This window comes from Xiphophorus maculatus, chromosome 9 (genome assembly GCF_002775205.1).
Source record: "Xiphophorus maculatus strain JP 163 A chromosome 9, X_maculatus-5.0-male, whole genome shotgun sequence".
Classification (NCBI taxonomy): Eukaryota; Metazoa; Chordata; class Actinopteri; order Cyprinodontiformes; family Poeciliidae; genus Xiphophorus; species Xiphophorus maculatus.
Window position 1 is genome coordinate 1,892,471 of NC_036451.1, and position 27,990 is coordinate 1,920,460.

A 27,990-nucleotide genomic window follows, 5' to 3' on the forward strand; every position below is an offset into this window, starting at 1 on the left:
GCCCGGTTTTTCAGAGAGGAGAAGTTGGCAGAGGGATGTTCCGGCGATGATGGCGCTGCAGCTGAGATGCGGGGATGCTGCATACTACCAGAGCGCAGAATACTGCAGAAACTACACTTCGCCGCCTGTCGGCTACAGTGACAGCAGCCATTATCTTGCACGATTGCCAGGTAAGTTGAGGCTGACGTGCAAAAACTCTCCTGCGTTATTCTGCAAAAAAAAAAAAAAATGAGAGAGAGAGAGAAAAGAAGAAACTGGTGAAAGCCGGTGTGAGGTGACTGCAGATCGCTTCGCGGTCCGTGGGTGTAGAAACGGGGGTTGCCCCTGACGCTGCCGCTGTCATATTTCATGATGTTGCTGCTGGGCTGCACCAGCCACCATTCTGTTCGGCAAGATGCTGCGGTGCAAAAATCTGTGGACAGCTCTAGGAAATACGTGCACTGGAGAGACTTCAGATCCGAAGTCGGAGAGGAACAGGCAGAGCTGCAGCTCGATCTGAACTGCTGACATGTGACAGCCATAAAGAAAATGCCCCCTGATGAACCTGCGTAGCCGCCTTCCTGTGAGAAATCAGAGACATCGGGCCAAAATCTGTCAGGCTGCAGCACTGACCATGTTAACAGCGAGAGACTGACCAATCTGTTAATAAACCTCCAATTACTCACTAGGAACCCGTAGATTACCTTTTGGATTTAATTATTAGATTTTACAGTGTATCTGTTTGTCACTTTGGTGGATTTCTCTCTATAAAACACCACTGATTACCTGCAAAAGCAAGTTTCTTTCCAAAAATCCTTTGGTGATATCTCAAAATTAAATATCTGTGTCAATGAACTGAATGGCAAGTCCTTGCTTCATTGACAAATTGATTAGTCATGTTTTCAATATATCAGGATTTTCTTGAGTAAAGTTTTGAGGACAAATAATGTGAATTGCAACTGGACAACAAGAGATTGGACAACATGCATGTTTTTGCTTTTGTTGTAATTTGTTGACAGAAATGTTATTGTGATTCTGAACGGAAAAGACAAAAAAGTAGAAATGGGAACATGAGAGAGTCTCTGCACCGTTTTTCTCAGTTGCTTTGGTTCATTCCTGGAAACAATTTATGCAAGTAGCAAAATATAATGAATTACCTGTAATTTATTTTACAAATATACTGAGAAAACCACAATTTTCTGTTTATTCTGAAACTGACAAAATAATGTTCAAATGTGTTTTTTCTTTTTTTAAACTAGGTTTATCACGAAAAGTTAGTCTTTTATGTTATGAAAAAAACAGTAAAACCTCTTAATACAAGAGAAATCTCAAGATTTTAAGAAAATGTCAGCTTATCAAAGATGATTGATAAGATCAATCATCTTTAGATTAACTCATTAATTGATAACTTTCATCCCTACAAGACTTCTTGCTCTGCCAAAATCACTGTTAAATGCAACACAATCACTTAAAGGGCAACATATCTCAGTTAATGTTGAAGTTAGTTAAATTCCTGAACAATTTATCAGGCGTAAAAATAAAATGAAGAATTTAGCTACAGTAACCGACGGTTACAGGGGAGGCAGTGAAATGTCCGGATGGATTCAGTGCAGAAGGCATGTACTTCCTGTCGCTCCATAATTGATGTGACACAACGCGGCACCTACAAAAGAAACTCAAGAGAAAATGAACAGTTGGCCTATTTAAAGACTCTCAGAGGAGAGAGTGAAATTAAAAAAAGGCTTGAAGACTCTGTTTTTGCGTTTTGATTCTGGGCGCTCACCCAGCGAGCTGCAAACTCCTGAGTCAAGCTCAAAGAAATCTGACAAGTGATGGCGCGTCTGAAATAACATCAAGGATTTTATCTCTGGCAGCTCCTCTTGAGGCTGTGAGAACAAAAAAAAGGCTGAGGAAAAGTGTGATGGGTGGATAATGAAGCTTTGGAAATTGGGCTTTATGTAATCCTGATTTTTGACCTGCAGCTGATTGCCTCGTCACTGCAGTCAAAACGGTGAGTATTTATATGACGCTGCAGCCAGGAATAGCCATGTTTCTGTGTTTCTGCTTACAAAGGGCAAAATCAGAAGTGAATAAAATGCTAACCTTGACCTATCTAGCCAACATAAAATCTACGGGAGCTCAAAGGGGCCAAAATTATAGTGCAGACAACAGAGGATTTTACTCAAGTAAACAAACAAACTGCAGCGGAAACACTTTTTACCATCACTAGTAAAAAAAGTGATGCTAAATACAACACCACCCAGTTGTTGTGATGACATGTAAACATTTTTTATGTTACTACTGCCAGAAATGACAAAGAAGACAAAGACAGGAAGTGGTAGGAGGATGACAGCGCAGAGTGTTTTTAATGACTTATCTCATGAACAAACTTATTTACTAGTGATTTTAATGTAGTTTTTAGTAGAAACAAGGAAACTGGGTTTTTTTTTTTTACATTAGTGGAATATCGACAAAGTTCTGCGCACATCTGTAATGGAAACAGTTATTTTCAGCATCAATACACTGGGAAAAAATAACTTTGCTAACTATTTTTGTCTAGCTTCTAGCGTAAATATCAAGCGTACGCTTGAAACAAGACAAAACTAACTTAACTTTTCAGCAAGAGATAGCAGTTTGTTTTAAGTAAATAATCCCTCAACATTGATGAAAAAGTACTAGTTCCACTGGCAGATTATTTCACATATTTAAAAAAAATTACTGGAAAATGTCTTGTTGCAAGTTGTAGTGACCTAGTCAAAGTCTGGACCAAAATCCAATCAAGAATTTGTGGTGAGACATAGAAATCGCTGTTAACAGACTCCCAACTGAGCTTAAACTAGTTTACAAAGAGGAGGAAGCCGGAGTACCCGGAGAGAACCCACGCATGCACAGGGAGAACATGCACACTCCATGCAGAAAGACCGCGGGCCGGGAATCGAACCCAGGACCTTCTTGCTGCAAGGCAACAGCGCTACCAACTGCGCCACTGTGCAGCCCAAATTCAAACACACTTTTCAGAAACATGGTTTTGCCTGAGAAACAATCACCCACTTCCCAATTTTGCACCACTTTGAGTTAATCTGTCATTTAAAATCTAAATAAAACACATTGGATTAAATGGATATAATTAGGAGAAGTCAGTATTTCTGCTCATAATATCTCTCCTGCAGTTTTCCTTAATGTCATCTCTAAGCAACAAGAGCAGAACTTCCTCTACTGTGGCACATGTTCCCAAAAATACAAATAAAACGCATCAAAACAAAGTAATATTTCTCCCCAGTTTCTTAAATCAGCCGTTAGAATCCAACTGGGAAATAAAAATGAAGCTGGTAGACTATTGTGCATCAAGAGACTACATCTATTGATTTCCAGCTCGAGTACAATAATAGGCTGCAAGGTATCTATTGTCTGTGTTGTTCTCCTATATATGCAGTGTTTTCAGCCAACTAAGGGTTAATTATATTGGAGAAAAGCAACTAAGAACAATGTGGTATAGAAGAAGAAAATCTGCCTGAGGTCTTTGTATTCTTCATTCAAATAGACTCGGGCTGCAGTTTGTAATTATGTTACATGATTTTAACAATCGAGTCTGGGATGTAAGAGGTTTCATGTTACATGTACAAGAACAGAGATAGTGCAACAGAAAGCCTGGATCTTCCTGGTTATGTTGAGACATGCGGATAATTGCTCTGTGTACGTTTGGGCTTAACTAAAGAAGACAGAAACTGCGGGAATAAATCTCCATTTGTTGTTTGAATTCACATTTTGCATGTTTTTGTACTTCCGTTTGGGTTTCTACAGCTTCTGAAAACAACAAAACACAAAAAAATAAAACACCCAGTCATTTTTTTGGACAGTAAATTAATGATCCATTTAAAAAAACCTTGAAAATGTAACATAACAAATCAGCAGGCACTGCCCGTTTCCTAGCAACCCCAGCGGAACTCCACCCATCGCCTAGCAACCAAAGCAGAGCTCCAACACATTTGATCAGCTGGTGTTACTCCTGGAAGAGACAAGGGTTTTGATGTTGACTTACCATCCAGAACCCGCTTTCTGCACTCTTGTTGGTTGCGCAGGAGGCTCCACTTCTTCTTTTCAAAGATGTACGATTGCAGCCATTTTCACGTGAGTGAAAATGTTGAGTTGGGGGTGTGGCCTCAAAATCTCATTAAGAATCCATCCATCCATTTTCTTGCACCCTACAGGGGTCAAGAGGGTTGCTGGTGCCAATCTCCAGAGAGACATTTCGGGCGAGAGGCGCGGTCACCTTGGACATGTCGCCAGTCCGTCTCAGATTATTTAAGAATAATTTTACGCAAAAAATCTTCAAATTAAAAAATTCTTTATTGATTCCAAAGGGAAAATAAATGTAACTCGTATTAATTCAAATTCTTTAAGGATTTAATGGCTGTTGGCAGCAGTCTGTATAGTGAAAAAATTTAATCAACATGTTTTGAATAGGCCATAGACCTACCTTAACCTGATCGAGTAGCATAACGTGTCACATTTAAGCACTTGGGCTTCTTTTCAGAAGCAGTTGAGACCCAAATGGAAGCTCAGAAATGTGTCAAATGTGAATTTTGTGCAATAGGTCCCCTTTAAACCTAATTTTTTTCGAGATTACTTCAAACAAATCAGTGTTAGAAGACTTAAAAACATTTCTAAATAAGCAGCTCCAAAAAACAAAGGCCACTAGGGCAGGACTCAAAATATCAATAAAGAATGAAATGGATTGAGACGGTTCTCCTTGTTGGCCGTGTGACTCGTCCGGCAGCTGATGTGACTAATAGTAAGGTCAGGGGCTTGTCTGGCGTACCTTTCTCCTGAGGTCAGCAGGACCGGGTGACAGGCAGCAGGACGGGGCGGACAGAGAGACGGACAGGCAGCGGCGCTCGGAAACACAAACAGCCCAGGCTGTTATTTTGGGTCTGGGACTCACTGCCAACGGCGTTCAATCGGATTTTCAGATGAAAGCGTTCAGCAAAGTGGGTTTTGACACAGCTGTTTGCTGAGTACTGACCTGACAATTTAGAGTTATACATACAACCCCCACCTCAAACACACACACACACACACACACACACACACACACACACACACACACACACACACACACACACACAGGCAGTGACAAAGCAATCCTGAAAACAGGAGTGAGAATACCTAGCTAAGCCAGAAGATGTGTGTGTGTTTGTGGCCTATAGGATGAAAAAGGGGGGGGGGACATGGAGTTAGAGTTGGTACTGCGTGTGTGTGTGTGTGTGTGTGTGTGTATCTGATGTCCTGTATGCTTGACTGCAGGCGCTGCATGCTCAGCCTGATCTTTCTGAAGCCTATTGAAGTGTGAAACTCAAAGCTCTGTCCAAGAATGTGTTTCTGTTCGCTCTTTGTCCATTTTGCCTCTGGGCTTTAAATCTGCGCCATCATCAGCTGTCAAAATCCACCCAATAGACATTTATCATCATTTTAATCAAATGGAAGTTATTTTTATCTTCAAAAAATACTTTTTGTTAAGTTTAAAATAGTTTTTGGATTCATGTTTGCAATAACATTGAAGCTTTTAGCTAAAACCAGAATTGTGTGTTTGGCTTTTTATGCTGCTTCCTCGCTGCTGAGTCCTTCAGGATTCATTTCACTGTAAATAATAGCATTCTTTAAAACCTACGGCGGCGTATTAGAGCCGCTGAAGATAGAATAAAAGGAGGAGTCAATTTCCACCAAAACAATCCAAAATTTTCTGGAAAAAACATGAACATTTCTGAGTATGAAAAGTCACAAATTTTCTAAAAAATTCAGAAATTTTAGGAGTTTCAGAAATTTTATAGAAAAACTTGGGAAAACTTGGAATTTCAAAAGTTTAACATTTTTAAAAGTTTGAAAAGTAAAAAAAAAAACAGAAATTTTGTGATACATCTAAGAAATTTTCTAGAAATTATGTGGACGTTTCTGAGTTTGAAAAGTCAGAAACTTGTTAAAAGACATTTTTAGAGAAACATGGAAATTTTATGAGTTTCAAAAGTCAAAAAATTTCTGAAAAAACCCCAGAAATGTGAGATTTTGCTAAAAAAAAAAAAGAAAAAAAAGAAAAAAAAAAAGAGAAAATTTCTGAGATTCAAAAATTGAATATTTTTGGAAATTTTCTGATTTTCAAAAGTTGAACATTTCTAGCCAATTCCAGCTGAAGGTTGCTCAGTTAACAGAAAGGGTCTCAGGCCTCATAATGAACAAGACTTAAACATGTTCATGTCTTCTGGCCTCTGAATGTGCTGAGATTTCTGCACACAATGTTACTTATAGGCCTTTAACTCTTCATGGACTTCACTAAACACATAAACCAGTTGACAGATTACGTTTGGGTTTTCTCAGGTCCGGACGCCATGTTGAAGCCTCCTCTCAGTCTCTTCAGTCATCCCCAACAGCCCTTCCATTACATGGACTCTCTGCACCATTTAGGACCTCCACCCATTGCTGCTACCCAACCAATCGGACCCCCAACTCTTCCTCCCACTCAGAGTCTAGGGCCTTCTGCCCACACGTTGAGGCCTCCATCCATTACGCCGCCGCACACCTTAGCCCCACCTCCAATGCCCCCAACCCAACCAATGGGGCCTCCTCCAATGGCGCACACTCTAGTTCCTCCACCTGTAGATCCAACACAAGCAATCGTACCTCCAACCATTGACCTCACCCAGCCTTTAGGTCCTCCACACCTCCGCCCAGCTCAAGCACTGGTCCCTCCACCTGTGGTGCCCGCACCCAGCCGCTTCCCGCTGCCCCCCAGCTCCTTATCCTCACCCCCCGCTCCAGACCCAGGTCCGTCACAGATTACCCCACGGCCCCCAGGACCAGCACAGGTATCCAGCTACCCGTGTGGGCCTCTACCAGGCCAAGCAGCTCCTGCCGGCGAGCAGCCCCAGGATGAGGGCTCCTTGCTGGGGGTGGAGGAGCAGGATGACCCTCTGGGTCTGGAAGAACTGTGCAAACCACTGTACTGTAAACTCTGCAATGTTACACTTAACTCCGCTCAGCAGGCACAAGCTCACTACCAGGTGAGTGGAAACACACTCCCAATTTAAAGCTGCAGTATGCAACTTTTACAAAGTTATGTTTTGTAAAAGTTGTTGTGACTTGATGTTATGACCAGGCCTGTCACCATAACCAATTTTAACGGGACGATAAATTGTCCCGTTTATCATTGCAATAAATAATAATATTGTTGTTTTCAGAGTATTTTCAATAATGGTAATGGCATAATAATCTGAAAGATCAAGAAACGTTAAATTCTAATGAACAATGATCAAAAATAAAGAAACAAAGCAACAGAAACAACAAATGAAATGAATTATGAATTATTTGTAAACAAAATTGTCCTTCAGAAAAAAAAGGCAACAGACTGAAGACTTGAGTCATCCTGCTTTTGGCAGAAGGAGAAGAAAGAGAAAAACAATAAATCATGCAAACGAAAATTATTGAGCTTCTTTGCTAGCCTTAGCATTCGTGGAAGGCTCTGTTGCAGCATAGCAGCGAGCAAGGAGGAGAGTGCATACACAAGAGTGATTGGCGGCGCTGAGACCCTCCTCCTGGCTCTGATTGGTTGTTTCTGACTCAGTGGTGTATTTCTTTAATTAGCACTGGGAGGAGGTAAAGCTAAATTTCTCCACAGTCACGACATGTTAATAATTTTAACAAATATGTAAACATGTTTTTTATTAAGTTACTTACTACAGCTTTGACCATTGTAACCAACATAAACATTCAGCTGCCCTTTTACTTTATGCTTTATGCCAACACCTGAATTGGGTAGCATCTAGTTACGTTTACTTGTAACTGGCCACAAAAAATACTAACTTCTGCATCTTTTCATCCAGGGAAAGAACCACAGCAAAAAGTTGAGAAATTTTTATGCTGGCAGCCAGCAGCCGCCTGCCATCAGGATACCAGAAGCCCTGGAGGGCGCCGGTCCGAACGCCGGCTCAGGAGCTGCTGATGCTGATGGAGGCAGACAGGTTAGGCCAAACTACATCATTTCTGCACCAACTTGCCTGTTTAATCTGAGGAGGTGGGAGGCAGCTGCAGTCGATTAATGGTGACCTACTACGCTTCCTTGCACAGGTTAGGCTTGAACTGTAGCTATAAAAAACATTTTCATTAAAATGTTTTTGCACAAAATCCTCCTCAGATAATAATTTTTTGAGCTCCTTTCAGAATGAGCTGTTTTAGGGTGTCTTGTCACTTTAAATGCAAATAAGCTGCTGCTGGCCACACCCCCCAGCTCAACGTTTACACTTGCATGTGGAGCACAGCTTGGGTTGCTAGGTAATGAGCAGAGCTCCGCCGGGGTTGCTAGGTAATGAGCAGAGCTCTGCCGGGGTTGCTAGGTGATGAGCAGAGCTCCGCCGGGGTTGCTAGGTAATGAGCAGAGCTCTGCCGGGGTTGCTAGGTGATGAGCAGAGCTCCGCCGGGGTTGCTAGGTGATGAGCAGAGCTCCGCTGGGGTTCCTAGGTGACGGGGAGTGCCTGCTGATTTGTGATGTTACATTCTGAAGGTTCATTTTCCAGACACCAAAGAATCGACTGGGTGGTTCTTTTAAGCGCTAGAGTTGTTTTTAGAAGCAGCAGAGACCCAAACAAAAGTACAAAAACATTCAAAATGTGAATTTTGCGTAATAGGTCTCCTGTAATTGTGGATGCACATTCTTCTCTCAGCACCAAACAGTTTAGATTTTCATCTTCAGTCCTGATTTTTATATTGAAAACTCTTATTTAAACAATTTGTTTATATCAGACATCTGTTTCCTTATCTCTAAATGGTGGTTGGTGTATATTTTGCAGTAAAAGAAAACAGAGAGAATGACTCAGAGATCTGTTTTTCTGCCTCTCAGTGGTTCTGAACATTTCTTTTTCGTCTTTGCTTCGTGTTTGCTCGCTAACTCCTCTCACCACAAACAGTGCGATGCTTTGTCTGGTGTTTGCAGGCGCTGTATAAAGGGGCTCCCCGGGTCATCCTGGCCACTGAGAACGACTATTGTAAACTGTGTGACGCCTCCTTCAGCTCGCTGGCAGTTGCGCAGGCCCACTACCAGGGCAAAAACCACGCCAAGAAGCTTCGCCTGGCGGAGGCCCAGCAGAACTCCAGCAACATGTGGGTTTGGGTCGAGAAACGTTTTCTGTGTCGGCAAGTGTTTGTCTGAAAGGGATTTTTGTCTTCACCTTTTTACAGGGAAGGCAGCAATGAGGGAGCGCCAAGAAAAAATCGGAAAGATGGCAACGAGTACCGACTGGTGAAAAACCGCCGCAGCCCCCAGCTGCCCGCCGCCATGCCAGGTGAAAAGTCAGGAAGAAACTAAAACCGGTTTTACCTCTGAATGAAGTTTTTTTTTATCAAAGCTTGTTTGGTCGAGGGAAAAGTTTCAGTTTTGAATCTAAAACCAGCTGACCTGGGGTTGCTCAGCTTGGGTTGCTAGGTGACGGGCGGAACTCCACTGGGGTTGCTAGGTAACAGGCTGAGGCGAGGGGCAGTTTCTGCTGATTTGCTACGTTTCATTCAAAAGGTTTTTGAAACAGCTCCTTTTCCACACACCAAACAACATCAAATTATTGCTGTAAATCAGCTGAGTGGTTTTTTAAGTGCCTGGGATGTTTTCATAAGCATTAGAGACCCAAATAGAAGGATAAAAAGCATGCAAAAAGTAAACTTTTCACAATAAATTCCCTTTAAAAAGCAGACAACTGATCGCAACGTGTTAGTGGAACATTTCAACACATTTAATCATTTATAAATAAATTGAATTTATACTCCAGAGCAACATTTAGTCCAGAAAGTACGGTATTTAGCCCTGTCATAAGACATTCTGCTGGATGATAAATTCTTCTCAAAATTATTGCCATAAATGTTAATATTGTTGTTTTAAATAATATAATAATAATGGCATATTAATGCAAGAATGTCAAAGATCAAAATCACTTTGATTTCTAAAGAATATTTAGGAAAACATTTTAAAAATCCAAAATAAAAAACAAAGCAATAATTAAAGTGGAATATCTGCAACCAAAATTGCATTTCAGAAAATATTAATGAACAGGCAGGAAGTGCAAACTAACTACTTCATACAGTGTTTTTCAACAAGTTTCAATGAGAGCATCTCTTTAATAACTGCTGCTCTAGTGGAAATTAATGAGCTCATTTTAATTCATCATGTGATTAATTAATTTATTGCAGATTGTGACAGACCTAACGGTACGCCCAGCCTTCCCTTCTGGACTTTCACAGCTTAGACGCCGTTTTCCCTGCCGTTAATGTGGATGCATGCATAAAATATAACGTCTTCTCTTCAGCATTGGAAGCTTTCCCAGCTGGCTTGGCGTTTGCAAATGTCCTTGATGCATGGAGCAAGAGAGAAAAGACTTTAAATCTGCTGATTTCAGTCAACAACAAAAACTGCCTCATAATGAAAACAGGAAACGCTTGACAACTCTGTTGGCCAGGTGGGGGCCACAGAGGAGGCCTCCACCTGACCACCTCTGTTGGCCAGGTGGGGGAGTGTTTGCTCTTTTTCAACAGTTTTTAAAGAAAATGTTGGTCAGGTGACTGGTGGCGATCTTCAGTCGTGTTTGTTTTCCTGCTAACCTATAGGGTAACAGCTTGCTGAGAAAAACCTCCACAGTATTTGTTTTCACCTTTTGAGCTTGTGTGTGTGTGTGTGTGTGTGTGTGTGTGTGTGTGTGTGTGTGCGCGCGTGTGTGTAAGCAGATACAGCATAAGAACGTCAGACCTTGTGCTGACGTCAACATACCCTTCTTGCTGTGTCTGATTCCGACTCTTTTTTACAAACTCATTAGCAAATCGGCAAAGAGTTAAAGAGAATAAATGAGAGTAAAAACAATCAGTTTATTCTTTTCCACAATTATCTGCTCATGTCAGCAGATTTTGTGATGGAAATATCCTGGAACAGCTGACCTTGTGCAGTGTTGTTGCTTTGTCGCTGTCATTTTTGTCTCTTTTTGACATTTTTCTGCACTTTCTACACAAACAGTGAACATTGTCCTGAACTGTTATTTCTGCGCACCGAAGACGGTTATTTTATCAGAATAAATGAATCATTCTGACTTTTTTCTTATCCTATGATTAAACTTGTTCCTGTTCGCACTGAACTTTAAGAAAAGCAGAATTAGTCGAGTTTAGAGATTGTATTCACCAAGAATGCTCTGCTCTGAAATCCACTTCCTGCTTTTGGAGCGGTTTCTGGTCTGCTTGTTGTTCACATAAGCATTGGAACAGCACCAGAGTTCACTTCAACCAAACCAAGAGCCAGGTGTGCTGGACCAGAGTTTGGTTATTCTTAGTTTGACTGGACTATTTTTTTTCAGAATGAGCCGTTGATGGCTGTCTTGTCACATTAAATCCAAAAAATCTGCTGGATTGCACTTGCACATAAAAATGGCTGCAAACAGATGCACAATTATAAAGCACGTTTGAAAAGCAGAAGTGGCGCCTCCTGCACAACCAACAAGAATGCAGCAAGTGGTTCCTGGATGGTAAGTCTAAAGAATATTTAACACTGTAACCGGAAAACATTAAAAAATTAGAAAATAAAAACAAAACTTAATAATTAAAGTGTATTATGAAGTCTCTGCAACCAAAATTGCAATTCAAAAAACATTAATATTTCAACTCAGACCGTTATAACTGTTATAACAGTGCAACAGTTATATATTATATAACATCATGGTATAAAGCTGACCAAACTTTCTGGAGTTCCCTCTGGGTTGCTAGGTAACGGTCTGTGCTTCGATTTGTGACGTTACATTCCGGAGGTTTTGGAAACGGCTCATTTTCCAAACTCCAAAAAACATTACATCATATTAATATTACATTACTACAAATAATACATTGCCCAAAAATGGCTGGGTGCATTTTTGAGCACTTGGGATGTTTTTAGAAGCAGTAGAATCCCAAATGAAAGAACAAAAACATGCAAAATGTGAAATTAATGCTGCCTGTTTGTCGTTCCGCCCCGTCCAGGGCCGTATTACAACCCGAGGCCGAGGCAGCGCATCCCCAGGGACCTAGCCATGTGCGTGACTCCCAGCGGACAGTTCTACTGCTCCATGTGCAACTGCGGCGCCGAGCAGGAGACGGACTTCCGGCAGCATCTGGAGAGCAAGCAGCACAAAGCCAAAGTGTCGGAGCTGAGATACCGCCATGAAATGGAGAACCTCGGCTACAGCTAAGAGGGAAGAGCCGACCCAAACAGATTCAAACATCCAAAATGGAGGCCAGATCTCACCGCAGATCATCTAAGATTTAATTTAAACATCAAATCCAGACAGGAGCATTTTAAAAAGTATTACAGCAGCTCAAACAGTAGATCAAGTAGTAAATAGTTACATCTGTGTTTTCCTCATTTAAGATGTTTTGGCTCTTTACACTGCAAAAACACAAAATCTTACCATGTAATTTTGTCCAGTTTCTAGTGTAAATATCTTAGTAAACTTGAAATAAGAGAAGATTAACTTACAAGTAACTTTTCAGCAAGATATACAAGTTTAAGTCAATAATTCCTTAATTTTGATGAAAAAGTTCTAGTTCCACTGGCAAATAAATTCACTTATAAAAAGACATTTTTCCCATGTTATAAGAGAAATAATCTGCCAGTTAAAGTAGTACTTTTTATATCAATATTAAGAAAATTATTTAGATAAAACAACCTCCTATATCTTGCTGAAAAGTTACTTATAAGTTATTTTTCAGTTGTACTAAGATATTTACACTAGAAACTGGACTTGGTCAAATTTAATTGTTTTTTTTTGTCAGTGCCTATAAAATATTTTTGTTTAAAACTGGTGATTTTTTTTTTTTTCGCCAAACAGTTTGGAGAAAATAAAAAAAACCCAACTATTTAGTCAACATATGGATAGGAAACAAATGATTCCTTTTTTTGTACTTTCACTGACCTGCTTTCCTTCTCAGAGTTGAGCAGGATTCATTCAGACTCAGGTTACTAGAGAGGATGCAAATGAAATGCAAATAAATACTGGGCTTGTTCAGAAGACTAATCACAAACCGGAAGTCTGCAGGAACATTTAGTAACGAGACACGGAGCTAAAAGCGTCCGAGGGGAATGAAAATGTGGTAAAAAACAAACAGAAATCAATCAGGACCGAAGTCAGCGGGACGGGAATAAAAACGGCTCTCCAGGTATTTTTTATCGGCTCCTTAGAGCCACAAATTCAGCATCTTTTCAGCCTGACAGAGGAGTTAAACCCAAAGCACGACTTGCTGATTTCACCTTTCAGAACCAACAAAAGCACAATTAACTTTACAGGAGTGTTAAATGAAACTGGGAGCTTTGGTTGACCTCTGACCTCTGGAGGGAATTGGAGGGAACCGGGCCAAAGCTCTGGCAACACAATAAAAACCAATCTGTACTGTGGTAGAGCTTTTCTATAGGTCATAATAAACCATCCAGATGTTATGTAAATATAAAAATGTTACATTGTAGGTGTAAATATAGTATAAAAATATGAATCTTATTGATTCTTCAGTTATTCTCAGCATCTAAAGCTACAATTAATTTATTTAATCATCCTGCTCACACTGACTCAGTACATCAGCACTGTATGTTTATTTATTTTTATTTTTTAGTGGATTTTACTAAAGAAACTTTGGTTCCTTCGACGTTTAACTAAAAGCTGCTAATAGTCTCAGTTTGACTGCATGAGGCGGAGAATCAAAAACATTTTGACTGCAGAAATACGATGGAGAACTAGGGACACAATAATAAAATAAAAACTACAAGAATAAAGTTATAAAATTATGAGAATAAAGTGGAAATAATGTGACAATAAATTCGCTGTATTACCAGAACAAAGACATATTATTTCAACTTGATTCTTGCATCATTATAGTGTTTATATTACATATTTATTTTCATAATATTCACTTTATTCTCATGTTATTTCAACTTTATCTTTGTACAACTTTATTTTAATATTACAACTTTATTCTTGTAATATTACATTATTTTTGGAATATGATTTTATTCTCAAAATATTTTGAGTTTATTGTAATAATATTATGCCTTTATTCTCATTATTTCAGCTTTATTCTGGTAAAATTGACTTTATTCTTAAAATATTACAACTTTATACTTGTATTATTTCGACTTTATCCAAAATTAACTTAAAAGTTAAGTTATTCTTGTAATGTAATTTGTTTTTTTTCTTAGTATGGCCCTAAAACTCCATCAAGCAGCTGAGTTGTGGAGAGAAACAACATTTCCTCACAGCGGAAAGCGTTTAAACTTTGAATTAGTTTGTAAATTGGAAAGCTGCTGCAGGTTGTTTTGGTTTATTCAAGCAGAAACAAATATCTGTGTTTTACTATAGTTTAAGTGGCGGTGAGCAGATTTACAGACTGTTGTGTTGTTCCTGTCACTCCCATGACCCACTTCCTGTCGAGTTTTTGTTTTTCCCCAGAAATCTCCTTCCTATAACTGGCTGGACGTAAATGTGATTTTCCTGTTTATTTTTATCTAATTTAATGTTCTAGTTCAGCTGAGCTGAAGAAACGCATTCATGAGGCATTTTGAGTTCGTAGACTGAAAACAGGGACTGTGCCTTTAAATCTGGCTAATATGAATATAAATAATGAAAAAAATTTAATTATTTGAAGCAAAAAGTTAAACCTTTCTGACAGGGTGACCTACAGAAAAGGATTTTACTCATGCAAAAACATCCTGTCAAAGTAAAAGTAATTTTTTTTTCTGCATAGTAATTGACCAAAAAAATTAAAAATACAAGCATTATTAGTTTGAAAACAGAAAAATAAATTTGCTTTTCATTTAAATAATCTGTAAGATTAAGAAAACCACAATATTACAAGAATAAAGTCAAAATAAAATGAGATGAAGTTGAAATAATATGAAAATAAATTCATAACAATACCAGAACAAAGTCGTATCAGAATAAAGCTGTAGTAATATGAAGATAAAGTCATAATAATATGAAAATAAATTAATAATATTATAAGAACAAATTTGTATGAGAATACAGTTGTAATAATATGAGAATAGTCATAAAATTACAAGAATAAACATTATATTCTTGTAATCTTTGTTAATGTTTTTTTTTTTGCAATAGCCGTGACATTCAGATTTTTATTTTTAAAATGAAATTTAAAAATCATAAATCATTACCTTCCACTTTCTAAATACACTTAGAGTTGATCCCTAAAATAATTTCCTACTAAAATATTTTAACGTTTGCAGTTTAACTAAACTGCCAAAAGCACAAAGGTGTGAATCAAACCTCTGCAGTTTGTTGTTTTAGGTGGCATTTTAATTACCAACACAAACCTGCCCACAATCACACAGTAATAATTTAAAAATCAGCCATGTGAGTGTTTACATTAATTATTAAATTCCAAATAAATCTGATCAGAAAGGAGCAATGAGGATCTGGAGTGAGATACGGTTTGTCAGGAATGGCTTTCTTTTGTTTAAACTTTATACTCTTTATTCTTTATACTTTGTACTCCTCCTTTTTCCTAAAGATAACATGTTTTTGTGCCTCATAAAAGCTCTGCTATGATAAGATGATTTATTGCGCTAACAGAAACCAGAATGAAAAATTAGATTCTCTCTCAGGGAAGCAGAAAATGCAGGATGACCAGAAACAAGAAAACAATATTTAACTTTGATTTTTTTTTTTCCCATTTACTTTGAATCCAACTTTACTTTCCAGTGACGTGTGCGCAGTTTAACCAAAGTTCTTTGCCAGATTTATCTGAGCAAAGTTGGACCTTAAAGTGAAACTGTGCGTTAATCATTAAAGATTTACTTTAAGTTTGATGTAAAAGATACATATTATTCAGTATTTTTGCTTAATATGAGAATTTAGAAAGAAAATTGTCTGTTTTGTGGTGTTAGAAGTTCTCAAAAAAATGATAAAGAGTAAATAACATGCTTATTTTTGAGAAGATTTGGGAATGTTTAACTGCATCCTAAAAGCATCATGCAGTAAATTGCCAGTTATTCTGCCTCCCTGTTCACATTTATATTTATTTTAACGTAAAGATCACCTACTATGCTCCTGGAACAAATTAAGATATATTTATGGGCTGAACAAAACATCCTTTATGCATTTTTTTTACACAAAATCATTCTTAGATTATAAGAATTCAGTCTGGTCTGTTCTGCATATTTTGAGTTCCTTCTAGAATGAGCTCTGCCTGGAGTTGCTAGGTAACGGCAGAGCTCTGCCTGGGTTGCCAGGTAACGGCAGAGCTCTGCTGGTGTTGCTAGGTAACGGCAAAGTTCTAGTCGAATGTGACTCAACATTCATAAGGTTTTTGAGACGGCTCATTTTCCACACACTGTAAAACATTAAATAACTGCCAACAGCAGCAGTGTTTTTAAGTGCTTCAGCTGTTTTCAGAAAGAGTAGAAACATAAATGGGAGAACGAAAATGCGAAAAATGTGAATTTTGCATAACAGGTCCACATGAAATGTTTTCCATTGTTCTCAGTGTCAGACTAACACAAAAAGTCTAAAGTGAAAATAAAACATTTCCAGTTTTATTTCTTTTTTTTTCAGGCTGTTTGCTGAAAACCAAACTTCTCCAGATTCGATCATAGCTAAAAGTTTTCATGTCGACAGTCATTTATTATACGTTGGCAGGTCAATAGATGACTGTAATTATTCATTAATATTTAATCACTAATTAATAACCAAAACAACATCAACATTTCATTTAGCCAAAATCTTCTGTCTTCACTTAAAACAGAAAAATCTAAACTAAATTATTTAAAACTATTAATTTAATGTTAGTTTATCTCATTCATTAAACCTATAAACCTTCATTGCCTCGTTGAGACTGAAACTATTTGTAAGTAAACTACGGAGCTACTTTAAAGTGTGACTAAACAAATACAATTTCTGTACTTGTATTTAAGAATTTGTTGTTTTTTACTTGTGAAAAACGACAAAAATCTGCAGTTAAAAATTCCTGTAAGATTTTAATATCTGACTTCAACTTCACAGTTACAAAGCACAGATACTTTTGTACCAAATATACTTCCGTACTGAATGGCCACATCAGTGAATGCTGCTTTGTAGCGCTGAAGAGTGTGTCTGGTCTCAACAATAGGCTGCACAAATATTTTATAAAGCCTGATGTAACTTTTTTTTGCCTTCTTATTATACCTAGATAGATCATAGAATGGTTAATCACAATATGAATTTATGAAGTTGTTTCACTGTTATTGAGATGCTGACATGTTTCAAAAATAATCAGTTTAATGTTAAACTTCAACGTTTTGTTGTACATGACAAAAATGCCTAACTGTTTTATTTTTTGTGCATGAAGAAAGTTGCAGCTGTCGGCTGCTGGAGGGTTTGTGAGAGATTTGTATTTATTTAGAGATATTTCTGGAGAAAGAGGAAAGTTAGCAAAACCATTTTTACACTGGATGTTTAAAAAAACGGGCATTGGTGTTCTACGGAAAGACCTTTTACCATTTATCGTTACTTTCAAGTGAAGACTATTTTTGTCGATATATACCTCTTAGCAATTCTAAATGTAATGTTTACGATTGTGAGCTGTTTGTCCGTGCGCTGGGACTTTGGACTAAACCAGGCATGGCAGACGGGCAAAAAGGGGAAGTTTAGCTAAAAAAACAAAAAAACATAAACTGTGAAACATTTAAAATGTTAAAACTGTTTGCCATATTGGAAGGGAATCTGAATCTATTTTTGTCTTCTGTTTGGCAGAATCTACACGTAAGAGTTAGTTATTTTCAACTTGTATTAGTTTAAAAGTTGCAGATGAAATGTTTTCCACTCTGCTTGTCATGAGGCACTTTAGTGTTTGATCATCTAAACTTCAAAAGAAGCATAATAACAATGAATTTTTTAAGTTTAAACTCTTTAAAAACCGTCTTCTTGTTTATCAGCATCATAAGCATCAACTTCACCAACTATTTAGTTTTCTTAAGTTGGGTTATGTTAAGCATCATCAGCAGTCAGTATCTTACCAAAAGGAGAATCAAAAATTAGAATGAAAAATGCTATTTTATTACTAAAATTAGATACTTATTTACATAAAAATCTACAGTATAAGAACCGTAAGTATTTATTGAAACCCCAAAATTATATCCATCCATCCATTTCCTGTACACCCTTGTGGGGTAAGGAGGGGTCCTGGTGCCTATCTGTTTCGGGCGAGAGGCGGGGTCACCTGGACAGGTCGCCAGGCTGTCGCAGGGCCCCAAAATTATATATACATATTAAAAAACAAAAGAAAAAACAAAACGACATGGCATTTAAAAATACGACCACTGCAGCACAATATGGGTTTGTTTAAAGTTTTTTTTTAAGAGTGAACTAAATAAATTGGCTTCTGGGTCACAATGAGAATTTATTTTAAAGCTTTTTCCAACATCGTCACTATTGATTCTCAATAATAATGTTCCATAGGAAACATGTCAGTGTCTTCTACTTGAAAAAGAAAAAGTTGCTCATGAGTTTCAAAGTTATATAAAATCTTAGTTATTAGATATAAAATCAAGATTATGAATTTTTACAAAATTATGATTCTGACTTCCAGAGTCAAAAATTATAGGTTTCAAAGTCATAATTTAGATAACAGTTTAAGATACAAAGTTGAGTTTGTGACTCAATTATGAAATTTGATTTAAAACAATAAATCGGATTTTCAAAGTAAGAAAGGCATAAAATACAGTTATAACTATAAAGTTTTAAACAAGAAATTTGATTTTCTGTCATAAGATACAAAGTAATAGTTATGCAAAATATAGTGATAATTTTTAGAATCTACTTCAATAATTCTGACTTGCAAAACTGGATTTTGGAAAAAAATATATTTAGAATTTTGAAGTAATCATTTTAAATTCCAAAGTCATAACTATGACTCTTAAAAACATCATTATGAGAAGTAATCAAACACTATGTGATATAAAATCAGAATTATGAGATCTGACTTTTAAAACTTCAAAAACAAAATTTAGAATTTTGAGTGAACTTTTTTAAAAAATATAAAATTCTTTAATGGAATTAAAATCAAGTATAAGAAATGGGTCATAACCGAAAGAATGAGATCGCGGATACAAGCGGCCGAAATGGGTTTTCTCCGTAGGGTGGCTGGGCTCTCCCTTAGAGATAGGGTGAGAAGCTCAGTCATCCGGGAAGGACTCAGAGTAGAGCCGCTGCTCCTTCACATCGAGAGGAGCCAGTTGAGGTGGCTTGGGCATCTGGTCAGGATGCCTCCTGGACGCCTCCCTGGTGAGGTGTTCCGGGCACGTCCCACCGGGAGGAGGCCCCGGGGAAGACCCAGGACACGCTGGAGGGACTATGTCTCTCGGCTGGCCTGGGAACGCCTCGGGATTCCCCCGGAGGAGCTGGAAGAAGTGGCCGGGGAGAGGAAAGTTTGGGCCTCCCTTCTGAAGCTGCTACCCCTGCGACCCGACCCCGGATAAGCGGAAGAAGATGGATGGATGGATGGATGGATGGATAAGAAATAAATTAAAATTATGTAAAATAAAATCAAAATTATGAGATCTGACTTGCAAAACTGGATTTTAAAGACATCATTTTGAAGTCATTTTTATACATAAAACTAAGTCATTAGAATAATTTGAAGTCATAAGTTTGACTTTCAAAATCATAATTATTAATTTCAATTGCATCGTTGTGAGAAATAAGCAACAATTATTTGAAGTGAAAGCAGAAATATGAGATTTGAGTTTCTAATTCTTAATTGTGAGATTCTGTAAATTTTTAAAAAGGGATGGTGAGAATTTTCCAAACATATCCCTCCTGTCTCACATAGAAGCTGTATATTCTAGATTAGAGACACAATTCAGGATCCTCCACTACTGGTTCCTGCCCAGGGCCGTGAGTCTGACGGCATCGCCCCTGCAGGTATGCAGATGATCCTGTGATCTTTGTGGAAAAACCTCAGCACACGTTTAGTGCCTCTGAACAGCATTAAAACTCCATTCTACTGTTTGAGTGAACGCCTGGACGGCAGGCGCTGTAGTTTCTGTGTATGCTTGTGTTTCATGACAGATGAATAAACATGCAGGCGATAAAAACTGAGCTGCGGTTTTCATCACTAAAGTCTCATCTGGTCTCCGCTGTGGCTCAGCTCACAGCGCTGCAGGGGAAACATGCAGCCATCAGCCTGAAAGGAGCAAATGTTCTCCATAATCTACTGTAAATAGATATTTGTTATATTACTCTGAATAAAAATAAATCTGTGCCTCTGCTGAGATGTTTATGTGTCATCAAGTTGGTGTGAAATGTAACCTGCTGACCTCATCTTAGATATTTACAGACCAGAATAATTCAGTGTTTTGCTTTGTTTATTCTGATGATGGTTCTAATTCCTTCATGAGAGTTAAAAATTATTAAACCTGCAGAGAAAAGTCAGTTTTCATACAATGGTGTATTAGGGCCTCTGCACATAGACAAAAACAAAAAAAGAATAAATTCTGCCAGAAAAAAAAAACATTAAAATTTCTAGTTTCAAGCAAAAACTTCCAAAGTCAAAAATGTTTGACCTTTGAAACAGAAATTTTCGTGTTTTTTCTCAAACATTAATGAGATTAATCTTAAAATTTCTGAGTTTTTTTTCTTTCAAATGTTCAACTTTTCAAACTCAGAAATTGTCTGAAAAAAAGAACAAAATTTATGAGAGTAATCTAAAAATTTTGGAGCATTTTCGAGCAGATGTTATACTTTTCAACGTCAGAAATATTCTTGTTTATATATATATATACACACACAATGAGTGAAACTTCACATTTTCTATCTTGAAAAAAGAACCCTGCAGCATGGGGGTCATGCAGACTCGTGTTTTACAGCGCAGGAAGGGAGGGGGACATTTCAAAAACAGGAAGTCTGTGTGTAGGTGTCAAACGTCCAGCGGCAGCAGCAGCTGCACCTGTGAGCTTTTGAAAGCAAATAAAATGTTAGCTGGTAGATTTATTTAAGACATTTTACTGTCATTTTTAAATGTAAGATGAAAAGTTGACCAATTTTTCATATTTCAGATCTTAATAATGTAAGAGTTATTGCACTACAAATTATTATTTAGGGTAAATTTTTTTTAATGCTTTGCATAAAATAAACATCACTTTGTATATTGTAGCATTTGTGTTTCTGCTTACAGAAAAGAAAATCAACATTTCTAAGGCTCATTTAGCTGTTGTTGTTCTTCAGCGCCATCTAGTGTTTGTGACAGAAAGCAAACCGGTGGAGAGTAGCATTTTTTTATTATGAGTTTTAATGTTTTTGAACGTTTCTGTGAGCCTGACCTCACAGATAAATAATGAAACTGTTACTGGGCAGACTTTTAGCAGTTTATATTCCCAGTGCTGACAGAAAGTTTACAGTAAAATCTGATTTTACTGCTTGAAGCCATAAATAAGTTTTTCCTTCTCTCCCATGATTCTGTCCTAACAGCATAGCAAAGCTCACTCAGAAAATTATCAAATTATTGTAATGTTGTCATCTTGTAGTTTTGAAACAAGCATTTTGTCACAAACATTTTAAGTGAAAATAAGATTTGCTAAAACCTTAAAATACCAAGACTAGAGTTGATTCTTTTCATAAGGACACTGATGCTTCGTTTCAGTCTGGACTTAGAGCTAATGGCTAAAGAGACGGAGAAGCTACTAGCTCTGCTAACGGCTTCAGATAAAGGACCTGAACATTTCGACTTGCATATCGTATCAGTTATAAAATCCAGGGTGAAGCTGCAGGGACTGAAGTTAGTTATAATACAGCTGTAATTCTTTTTGTAATACTTTTTTATTCTTACGTGAATAATTTCTTGGAAGGCTACTTTTTATGTTTACTTGATTAAAAATATGTCGAAGTAGAACTAGTCTTGCTTCAGTAAAGTTTTTTAGTACTCTGCTCACCTCTGCATAAAAGTATTCCTGGCGTTGTTTTCTTTCCACCGGTATCCGATTTGATTCATTATTATTTTTAAACACAATCCATTGCTAAGCTAGCTGTAGCGTCGCACTTCGAGCTGACGTCACGGTAAATAAACGGTCGTTTACGTGCAGTCCCTGGGGGGCCAGTAGGGGGCAGCCGCGGTCCAAAGTTTGAGAAAGACTGTTCTAAAGAGTCAAGTCTACAGAGTCACTGCCACGTAAACTTCCGTTTACAATGAGTGCAAAACATGTGGTGGCATCCGCCATCTTTCTGCAACACAAACAACAACATAATGTGAAGAAAAGAACCAGATTGCCTGAAACAATGAGAAACTAAAGCTGTTAAAAACAAAACGTACCTGTATTGGGGAGAAGCAGTGAGGGCAGGGTCTGGTGTTGGTGGTTATCCATTTGTCGCTAACGTGCTTTTCAAAGGTGTAGACAAACAATTTACGGCCATATCTGTTTTCTAGGAGGCGACGCTTCCGCTTGCCGCCTTTAGCATAATTCTCCATAAGCGCCTGGATCCCCTCTGGAAAAAATAAAAGTAAAAATAAAATGTATCCTGAAACACAACCTGCACATTTACTGCTGTTTGGAGAAACTTAAATCGCTCTTTCATAACATTTTTCTTTAAATGGTAACAATTTATATCATATAACTGAATTTCATTTCATTTTCATTAGTTTATTTCAAAGTGGTGTTTGAACTTTTTGAAATATGGGCCAGAATCCCAAAGTTGAAAGTATTTAGGCGGCCGTATTGTTTTTCAAATTTAAATGCAAACTAATTGTTTTGATTTTTTTAAAATCTGAATTAAACATACAATAGGTTTTGTCTTAATAAAAGGCCTAACATTTTGGGTATTTATTTTCAGTTTATTTGGTCTAGAAAACATTTAGATCATTTCCAGTAATAAAAACCCTGATATTAACCAAACTTAATAAAAGAATTGATGTGTAATTTGTTTTTTTAGTAAAGAGTAAGATATTTATAGCCCTACTCACTATGAAATTCAACTTAAAATAACAGACGGTGCACACAGTTTTCTTCTGTATAAATTTGTCAAGACCACACAGAATTATTTCAAGAATGTACCTCCTGTCTTTGGTAAAGCTACCAGCTGATCTTCACTCTTCTCTGTAGACAAGTCAGGCTCTTCGTAGCACTTGCTTGCTCCATGGTACGTTTTTTTACAGTCTACACAGAAAGCAAAGCTGCAGACAGAGCACATCGCTGCAGGGCTGGACTTCTCCAAGATCACAGCAGAACCGCAAGTAAGCCGAGGACAATACGTGATGTCTAAAAATGAAAAGTAAAAAATGAGAGATGAGGATGTGTAGTTTTCCTTTAACCCTGAAATGTATGACCTCTAATGTTTCCTTCAACAGGATAGAATAGCTTATACAAAACATGTTCATTAAATTTTTTTGCACAATAACTCAACGTTTATACTCGCATGTAAAAACAGTTGCAAACAGATTCACCGTTATACAACCGTACAACTTTGAAAAGCAGAAGTGAAACCTCCTTCACAACCAACAACAATGCAGCAAGAGGCTTCTGGATTTTAAGTCAACGAGAAAACTCTTGTGTTTTCCAGCAGCCATTGTACAGCGCATACAGCAGTAAAACCAGCTGACCAAACGTGCTGGAGCTCAGCTCAGGTTGCTAGGTAACAGGCAGAACTCCGTGGTTGCTAGGTAAGGGGGTGGAATGTGTGCCTGCTGATTTGTGACGTTACATTCAGAAGGTTTTAGAAACGGCTCATTTTCCAGACACCAAAAACATGAACTTATTGTCAGAAAACTTCTGGCTGTTTTGTTCTTAAACATCCAGGTTGTTTTCAGAAGCAGTTCAGACCTAAATGGAAGCACAAAAATGTCCAAAATGTGTGTTTTGCATAATAGGTCTGCATTATTGATAGGCATACCAGGCATGACGTCCAGGGTAGACTGTAGCAGAAGACGATCATATCTGTGAAAGAGCTCCTCTCCTACAAGACTTTTCACCTGTAGGAGGCATTAGAGACGCACAGAAGGGAAGAAGAGGATAAAACTCTATGCATGTATGAGATTTATGTAATTATTTTCACCAAAACAAACAAAGAGGAAGAAAAATACTGTAAATTTATGGCTCATTATTGCTATTGAAATGTTTTTAAAAAATAACGAATACTTTCTATATTGTTGCATTAATTTTTCTACTACATCTATATTTTACATATTAGTTGAAACTATCACTGTTGTGACAGTTTGGTGTGATACAAGTTTAGCTCCTCTAGCTTCTCCCAATGCTAATTAGAAACAACCAATCAGAGCGAGGAGGTGGGTCTTAGTGCTGATAATCACAATATGGCGCGGCTTTCCTTAAGCAGCTAGCATAGCATGTCGTGAATGGTAATATTAATGTTAGTGGAGCTAATGTTAATGTTAGCTCCACTAACATTAGCGCTATAGTAGATATAGTGTTGGAATAGCCACTGATGATGGCCGATAAATGGTTTCCTGTAACAGTAAGTTGTTTCTAAACCATTAGCACATTTAGCAGTGAGTACATTAGGATGGCTAACCTTGCTAAGACCCGCCTCCTGGCTCTGATTGGCTATTTTTGGTCAAGAGAGGTTGAGGGCGATTTACTGTTTTGTAAGTTATATTGTATCATTGGAACATGGTGAGTATCAACATTGTTGAAGTTAGCGCTGTAGCATTAGCTTCCACTGGGTATCATCTTGGTATACCATGTTAGTGGAGCTAATGTCTATGGTTAGCGCTTTAGCGTTAGCTTCCACTAACTGCAGCATTTTTTTAATTGATTTTATCAGGGTGTCTCAAAATGCAGCGTACCTGTGCAGGTGTTGGCGTGGCAGAGCAGTCTACCTGAGGACAGGTAACGCCGCGGACGTTCCCCTCCGTAATCTGGGCTTTCCAGAACTCGTCGAGACAGGCCAGGCAGAAGATGTGGCCGCACTCGTACAGCTGCACGCACTCGGACCCGAGCCGGCTCGAGAAACACACGCCGCAGTCAAACGGCGTGGCGGCAAACACCTTTTGTTTCTGCTCTGCATCATGGATCAAAATCTGGGACAGGAGAATCTGAGACGCAGTCAAAGAGAGACCAGAGTCACTTTGGTCTTCGTTTGGAGGGACGACTTCCTGTCCGGCCGGAACAGACCCAGGAAGTTCAGATCTGTCTGCAGCTGAGGAAGAATGGTTCTGGTCAGAAGGAAGCTCCAGCAGATTGTGGATGTCCAGCTGCTTCAGGGCTTCCTCTCTCAGAAACTGGATCCAGGAGAAGAGCACCACAGCGCCCCCAGTGGCCTGGTAGAGATCTGTGAGCTGATCACTCAGGGACGTTAGCTGAGACAGAGAAACAAAAAATATGTTTAATCCATGGTTTGGAGGAGTTTTACGACGGCGTATTAAGGCCATTATACATAGAAAAGAAGGGAATAAATTTCTGCCAAAAAACTCTTCCGTCAAATATTTTTTAGATTAATCTCAGAAATTTTCTCAGAAGTTTGACGATTCAAATATTTGCTAGAAACGACTCAGAAATTTTTAGATTTATTTCAGAATTTTGTTGTTTAATAAAAAACATGATAAAATTTTAATTATTTTTGACTTATGAAACAAATTTTCTAAGTTGTTTGAAGTATTAACCGAGTCTCAAAAGTCCAAAATTTGTCAAAATATCCAATTTTTTGGTGGAAATTTACTTTACAATTTTTATTTTATTTTAAATAAACAATAACCCTAATCCAATGTCGTAGTGTTTTCCTTGGAGTTTGCAGATGCTTTTCTCTGATCTTGTAGGTTTATTTTCAATGTAGACTTTGACTGGATGCAGAAAATGCTGACTAGGAATAAATTTCACACCCTCGTTTTTTGGCGCCCCTGTAGCGCAGCGCCCCACCCTATACGTTACATATAGTACATAACTTTTTATTCATTTATTGTGTGACTGATCCCCAGTACATTGTTTCAGACGTTTTTCCACCACTGTCATTTATTTATTACCTGTGGTTGAGTCAGCCAGCAGCAGGTGAGAGTGAAGGAGGGAGGGGCGGAGGATGGGTAATCTCCAGGAAGTTCAAAGGTCAGAATCAGCGGTGGAAGGAAAGAGACGTCATACTGCCTTATCGTTCCACCTAGTCGGAAGAAAAAATTATTTTACGAGTCTTATTTGAATTTGTATTTTGCTTCCACAAAAATATTAGAAATGTTTTAATTCTTTTTCTGACCAAAAAAGAAAAATTGTAATCTTGAAGCAAGCAAATGATTGGACTTTGGGCCCGTTTCATCTTAATTGTCTCAAAAGTGGTCAAGGATTTCTTGGAAGTCGTATCTTCATGACTGACAAATGTATTTTGTTGAGGTTTTTATTAGATATTCAATTGTACAAGCTAACTTGAACGAACCACGGAGTTAAACTGCTACCGTAAAAGTCAGTGTAGAAGCGCAGCTCCACATAACATGGCACTTCTGCCCCATTTTGCTCAGTTTTCTGAACTTTACCGTGTTTTAGGAGCACAGTGAATCCCGCTGGCAGCTCCACGGAAACTCGGAATTCTCCGGCAGACTTCGACTCATTTCGGAGGAACTCTTCCGAACCAAATATGCTCTGCAGGGCGAGCAGCTCGTCTTCCTGCTCCTCCAAGTCCGTATTCATGAAGTCCAGAGACGCGAAATTATTCAGCCGCTGCTCGAAATAACAGCGAAGCAGCTTAAAATGTGATTTTTTAAAAAAAACTACCTTCAACAAAATGATTAAAAATGGCTGCAATGTTTAAAAATGGACTTAGTTTACATGTCAGCTGTTTACTGTGTCTCCATCAGCTTCCTGGTCCACATGAGTCCGTCCCTCTGTGGACTCGCCTTAATAAACTGCAGTCTGACGCAAGGTTCAGGAATCAGCAGTAAAAACTCCACAGCGTCACTGTGGAAACTCGTCCAGCGTGTTATCGTTTGGAAAAGGTCATTTCAATAAAAGCCACTGGATGTTTTTTGTCCCCATTCATAATTAAAATAAAGGTAAAACATATTTTGGCTCCGTTCAGTGATTTATAACCCAATAGGCCGTCTTATGTACCTGCAGTGATTTAATCTTTATAAGAAAGGAAACGATAACACGTGGGGCCAGTTTCCACAGTGACGCGCTGTGGAGTTTTTACTGCTGATTTCCGAACCGGTACATTTCAGAAAATTAAGCGAAAATAGGGCAGAAGTGCGATGTTATGTGGAGCTGTACGGTACGGAGCCCTCTAGGGGACATGGGGAATTTTTTTTCTTTTGCGTTACCTCGCAAAACTTTTGCGTTCCCTCGCAATACTTTTGCGTTACCTCGCAAAACTTTTGCGTTCCCTCGCAAAACCTTTTGCGTTCCCTCGCAAAACTTCCGCGCAATACATTTTACATTCCCTCCCTTGCACTGAGAAAGCGGTTCATTTTGGAGCAGCACTCAAGACAAAACAAATCAACGAAACAGGTAAATAATCTTAATTCACCATAAATACTGTATATTTAGCAATATTTATATATTTTTAGCTTCACTTATGACAACTATGTCAAATATGAATCGTGTCTGTTGGAAGAAAAGGTAGTTCAGTACGGAGCCCTCTAGGGGACATGAGGAATTTTTTTTCTTTTGCGTTCCCTCGCAAAACTTTTGCGTTCCCTCGCAATACTGTACTGGTCAGTTATGCAGCATAATTGAATACTGTAAGCCTTTCTTACGGTGGGCGCCGTACTTTCTGCTTTAATATAAGGTTATGTGAGGTTTTTCCATGAATGTTAGTATCTTTTTGTAAAATATCTGAAGTTTTATATCTTTCTTTAGAAAGGCACCACAAACCTAAACAGAAACCTTCCGTAAGTAGGAAAGAAATAAAAATACATTATAATTTGGACTATTTCTGAGTTATTATCGCGGGTAATAAATCATCTTACAGTTTTGATTGTGTCTCTGTTGTGTTCGTAGTCTGAATGGTTTAAAGAGCTGCTTTCAGTGCCGCTCCATCTCAGCCTTAACAGACATAAACATGC

At 38.1% G+C, this 27,990-nt stretch overlaps 2 protein-coding genes across 4 annotated transcripts; one reads left to right on the forward strand and one right to left on the reverse strand.

The window, feature by feature from the left end:
* On the forward strand, nucleotides 1–12,468 carry zmat3 (zinc finger matrin-type 3). The gene is made up of 6 exons (XM_023339768.1): nucleotides 1–170; nucleotides 6,349–7,031; nucleotides 7,851–7,988; nucleotides 8,957–9,123; nucleotides 9,202–9,305; nucleotides 12,004–12,468. The coding sequence occupies exons 1-6, from the start codon at nucleotides 47–49 to the stop codon at nucleotides 12,210–12,212; spliced, it is 1,425 nt and encodes a 474-aa protein (XP_023195536.1). The 5' UTR covers nucleotides 1–46; the 3' UTR covers nucleotides 12,213–12,468.
* Nucleotides 12,050–27,244, reverse strand: LOC111609723 (E3 ubiquitin-protein ligase RNF14-like). Of its 3 annotated transcripts, XR_002753291.1 has the most exons (9): nucleotides 26,464–27,244; nucleotides 25,966–26,096; nucleotides 24,793–25,305; nucleotides 23,880–23,958; nucleotides 23,045–23,248; nucleotides 22,306–22,478; nucleotides 21,929–22,217; nucleotides 12,936–12,982; nucleotides 12,050–12,134 (listed from the first exon to the last, which is right to left on the reverse strand). XR_002753291.1 is itself a non-coding variant. In XM_023339769.1 (7 exons), exons 1-7 carry the CDS (start codon nucleotides 26,615–26,617, stop codon nucleotides 22,155–22,157), a joined length of 1,317 nt encoding a protein of 438 aa, XP_023195537.1. In that variant the 5' UTR covers nucleotides 26,618–27,244; the 3' UTR covers nucleotides 20,979–22,154. The 3 variants fall into 3 exon arrangements, 1 of the variants encoding a protein (XP_023195537.1); XR_002753290.1 differs by lacking the exons at nucleotides 12,050–12,134; nucleotides 12,936–12,982 and adding an exon at nucleotides 20,348–20,953; XM_023339769.1 differs by lacking the exons at nucleotides 12,050–12,134; nucleotides 12,936–12,982 and having other exon boundaries at nucleotides 20,979–22,217.
* Between the last annotated feature and the right edge of the window lie 746 nt (nucleotides 27,245–27,990).

Bases quoted from the DNA above. Each gene is read 5' to 3' on its own strand.
- zmat3 (XM_023339768.1), top strand. From the start codon at position 47: ATGATGGCGCTGCAGCTGAGATGCGGGGATGCTGCATACTACCAGAGC. The intron at 171-6,348 runs GTAAGTTGAGGC...GGGTTTTCTCAG, and splicing joins TTATCTTGCACGATTGCCAG to GTCCGGACGCCATGTTGAAG. The intron at 7,032-7,850 runs GTGAGTGGAAAC...CTTTTCATCCAG, and splicing joins AGGCACAAGCTCACTACCAG to GGAAAGAACCACAGCAAAAA.
- LOC111609723 (XM_023339769.1), bottom strand. From the start codon at position 26,617: ATGAATACGGACTTGGAGGAGCAGGAAGACGAGCTGCTCGCCCTGCAG. The intron at 25,306-25,965 runs GTAATAAATAAA...TCTCTGTCTCAG, and splicing joins GCTGGCTGACTCAACCACAG to CTAACGTCCCTGAGTGATCA. The intron at 22,218-22,305 runs GTACGTTTTGTT...TTTGTGTTGCAG, and splicing joins ACTGCTTCTCCCCAATACAG to AAAGATGGCGGATGCCACCA.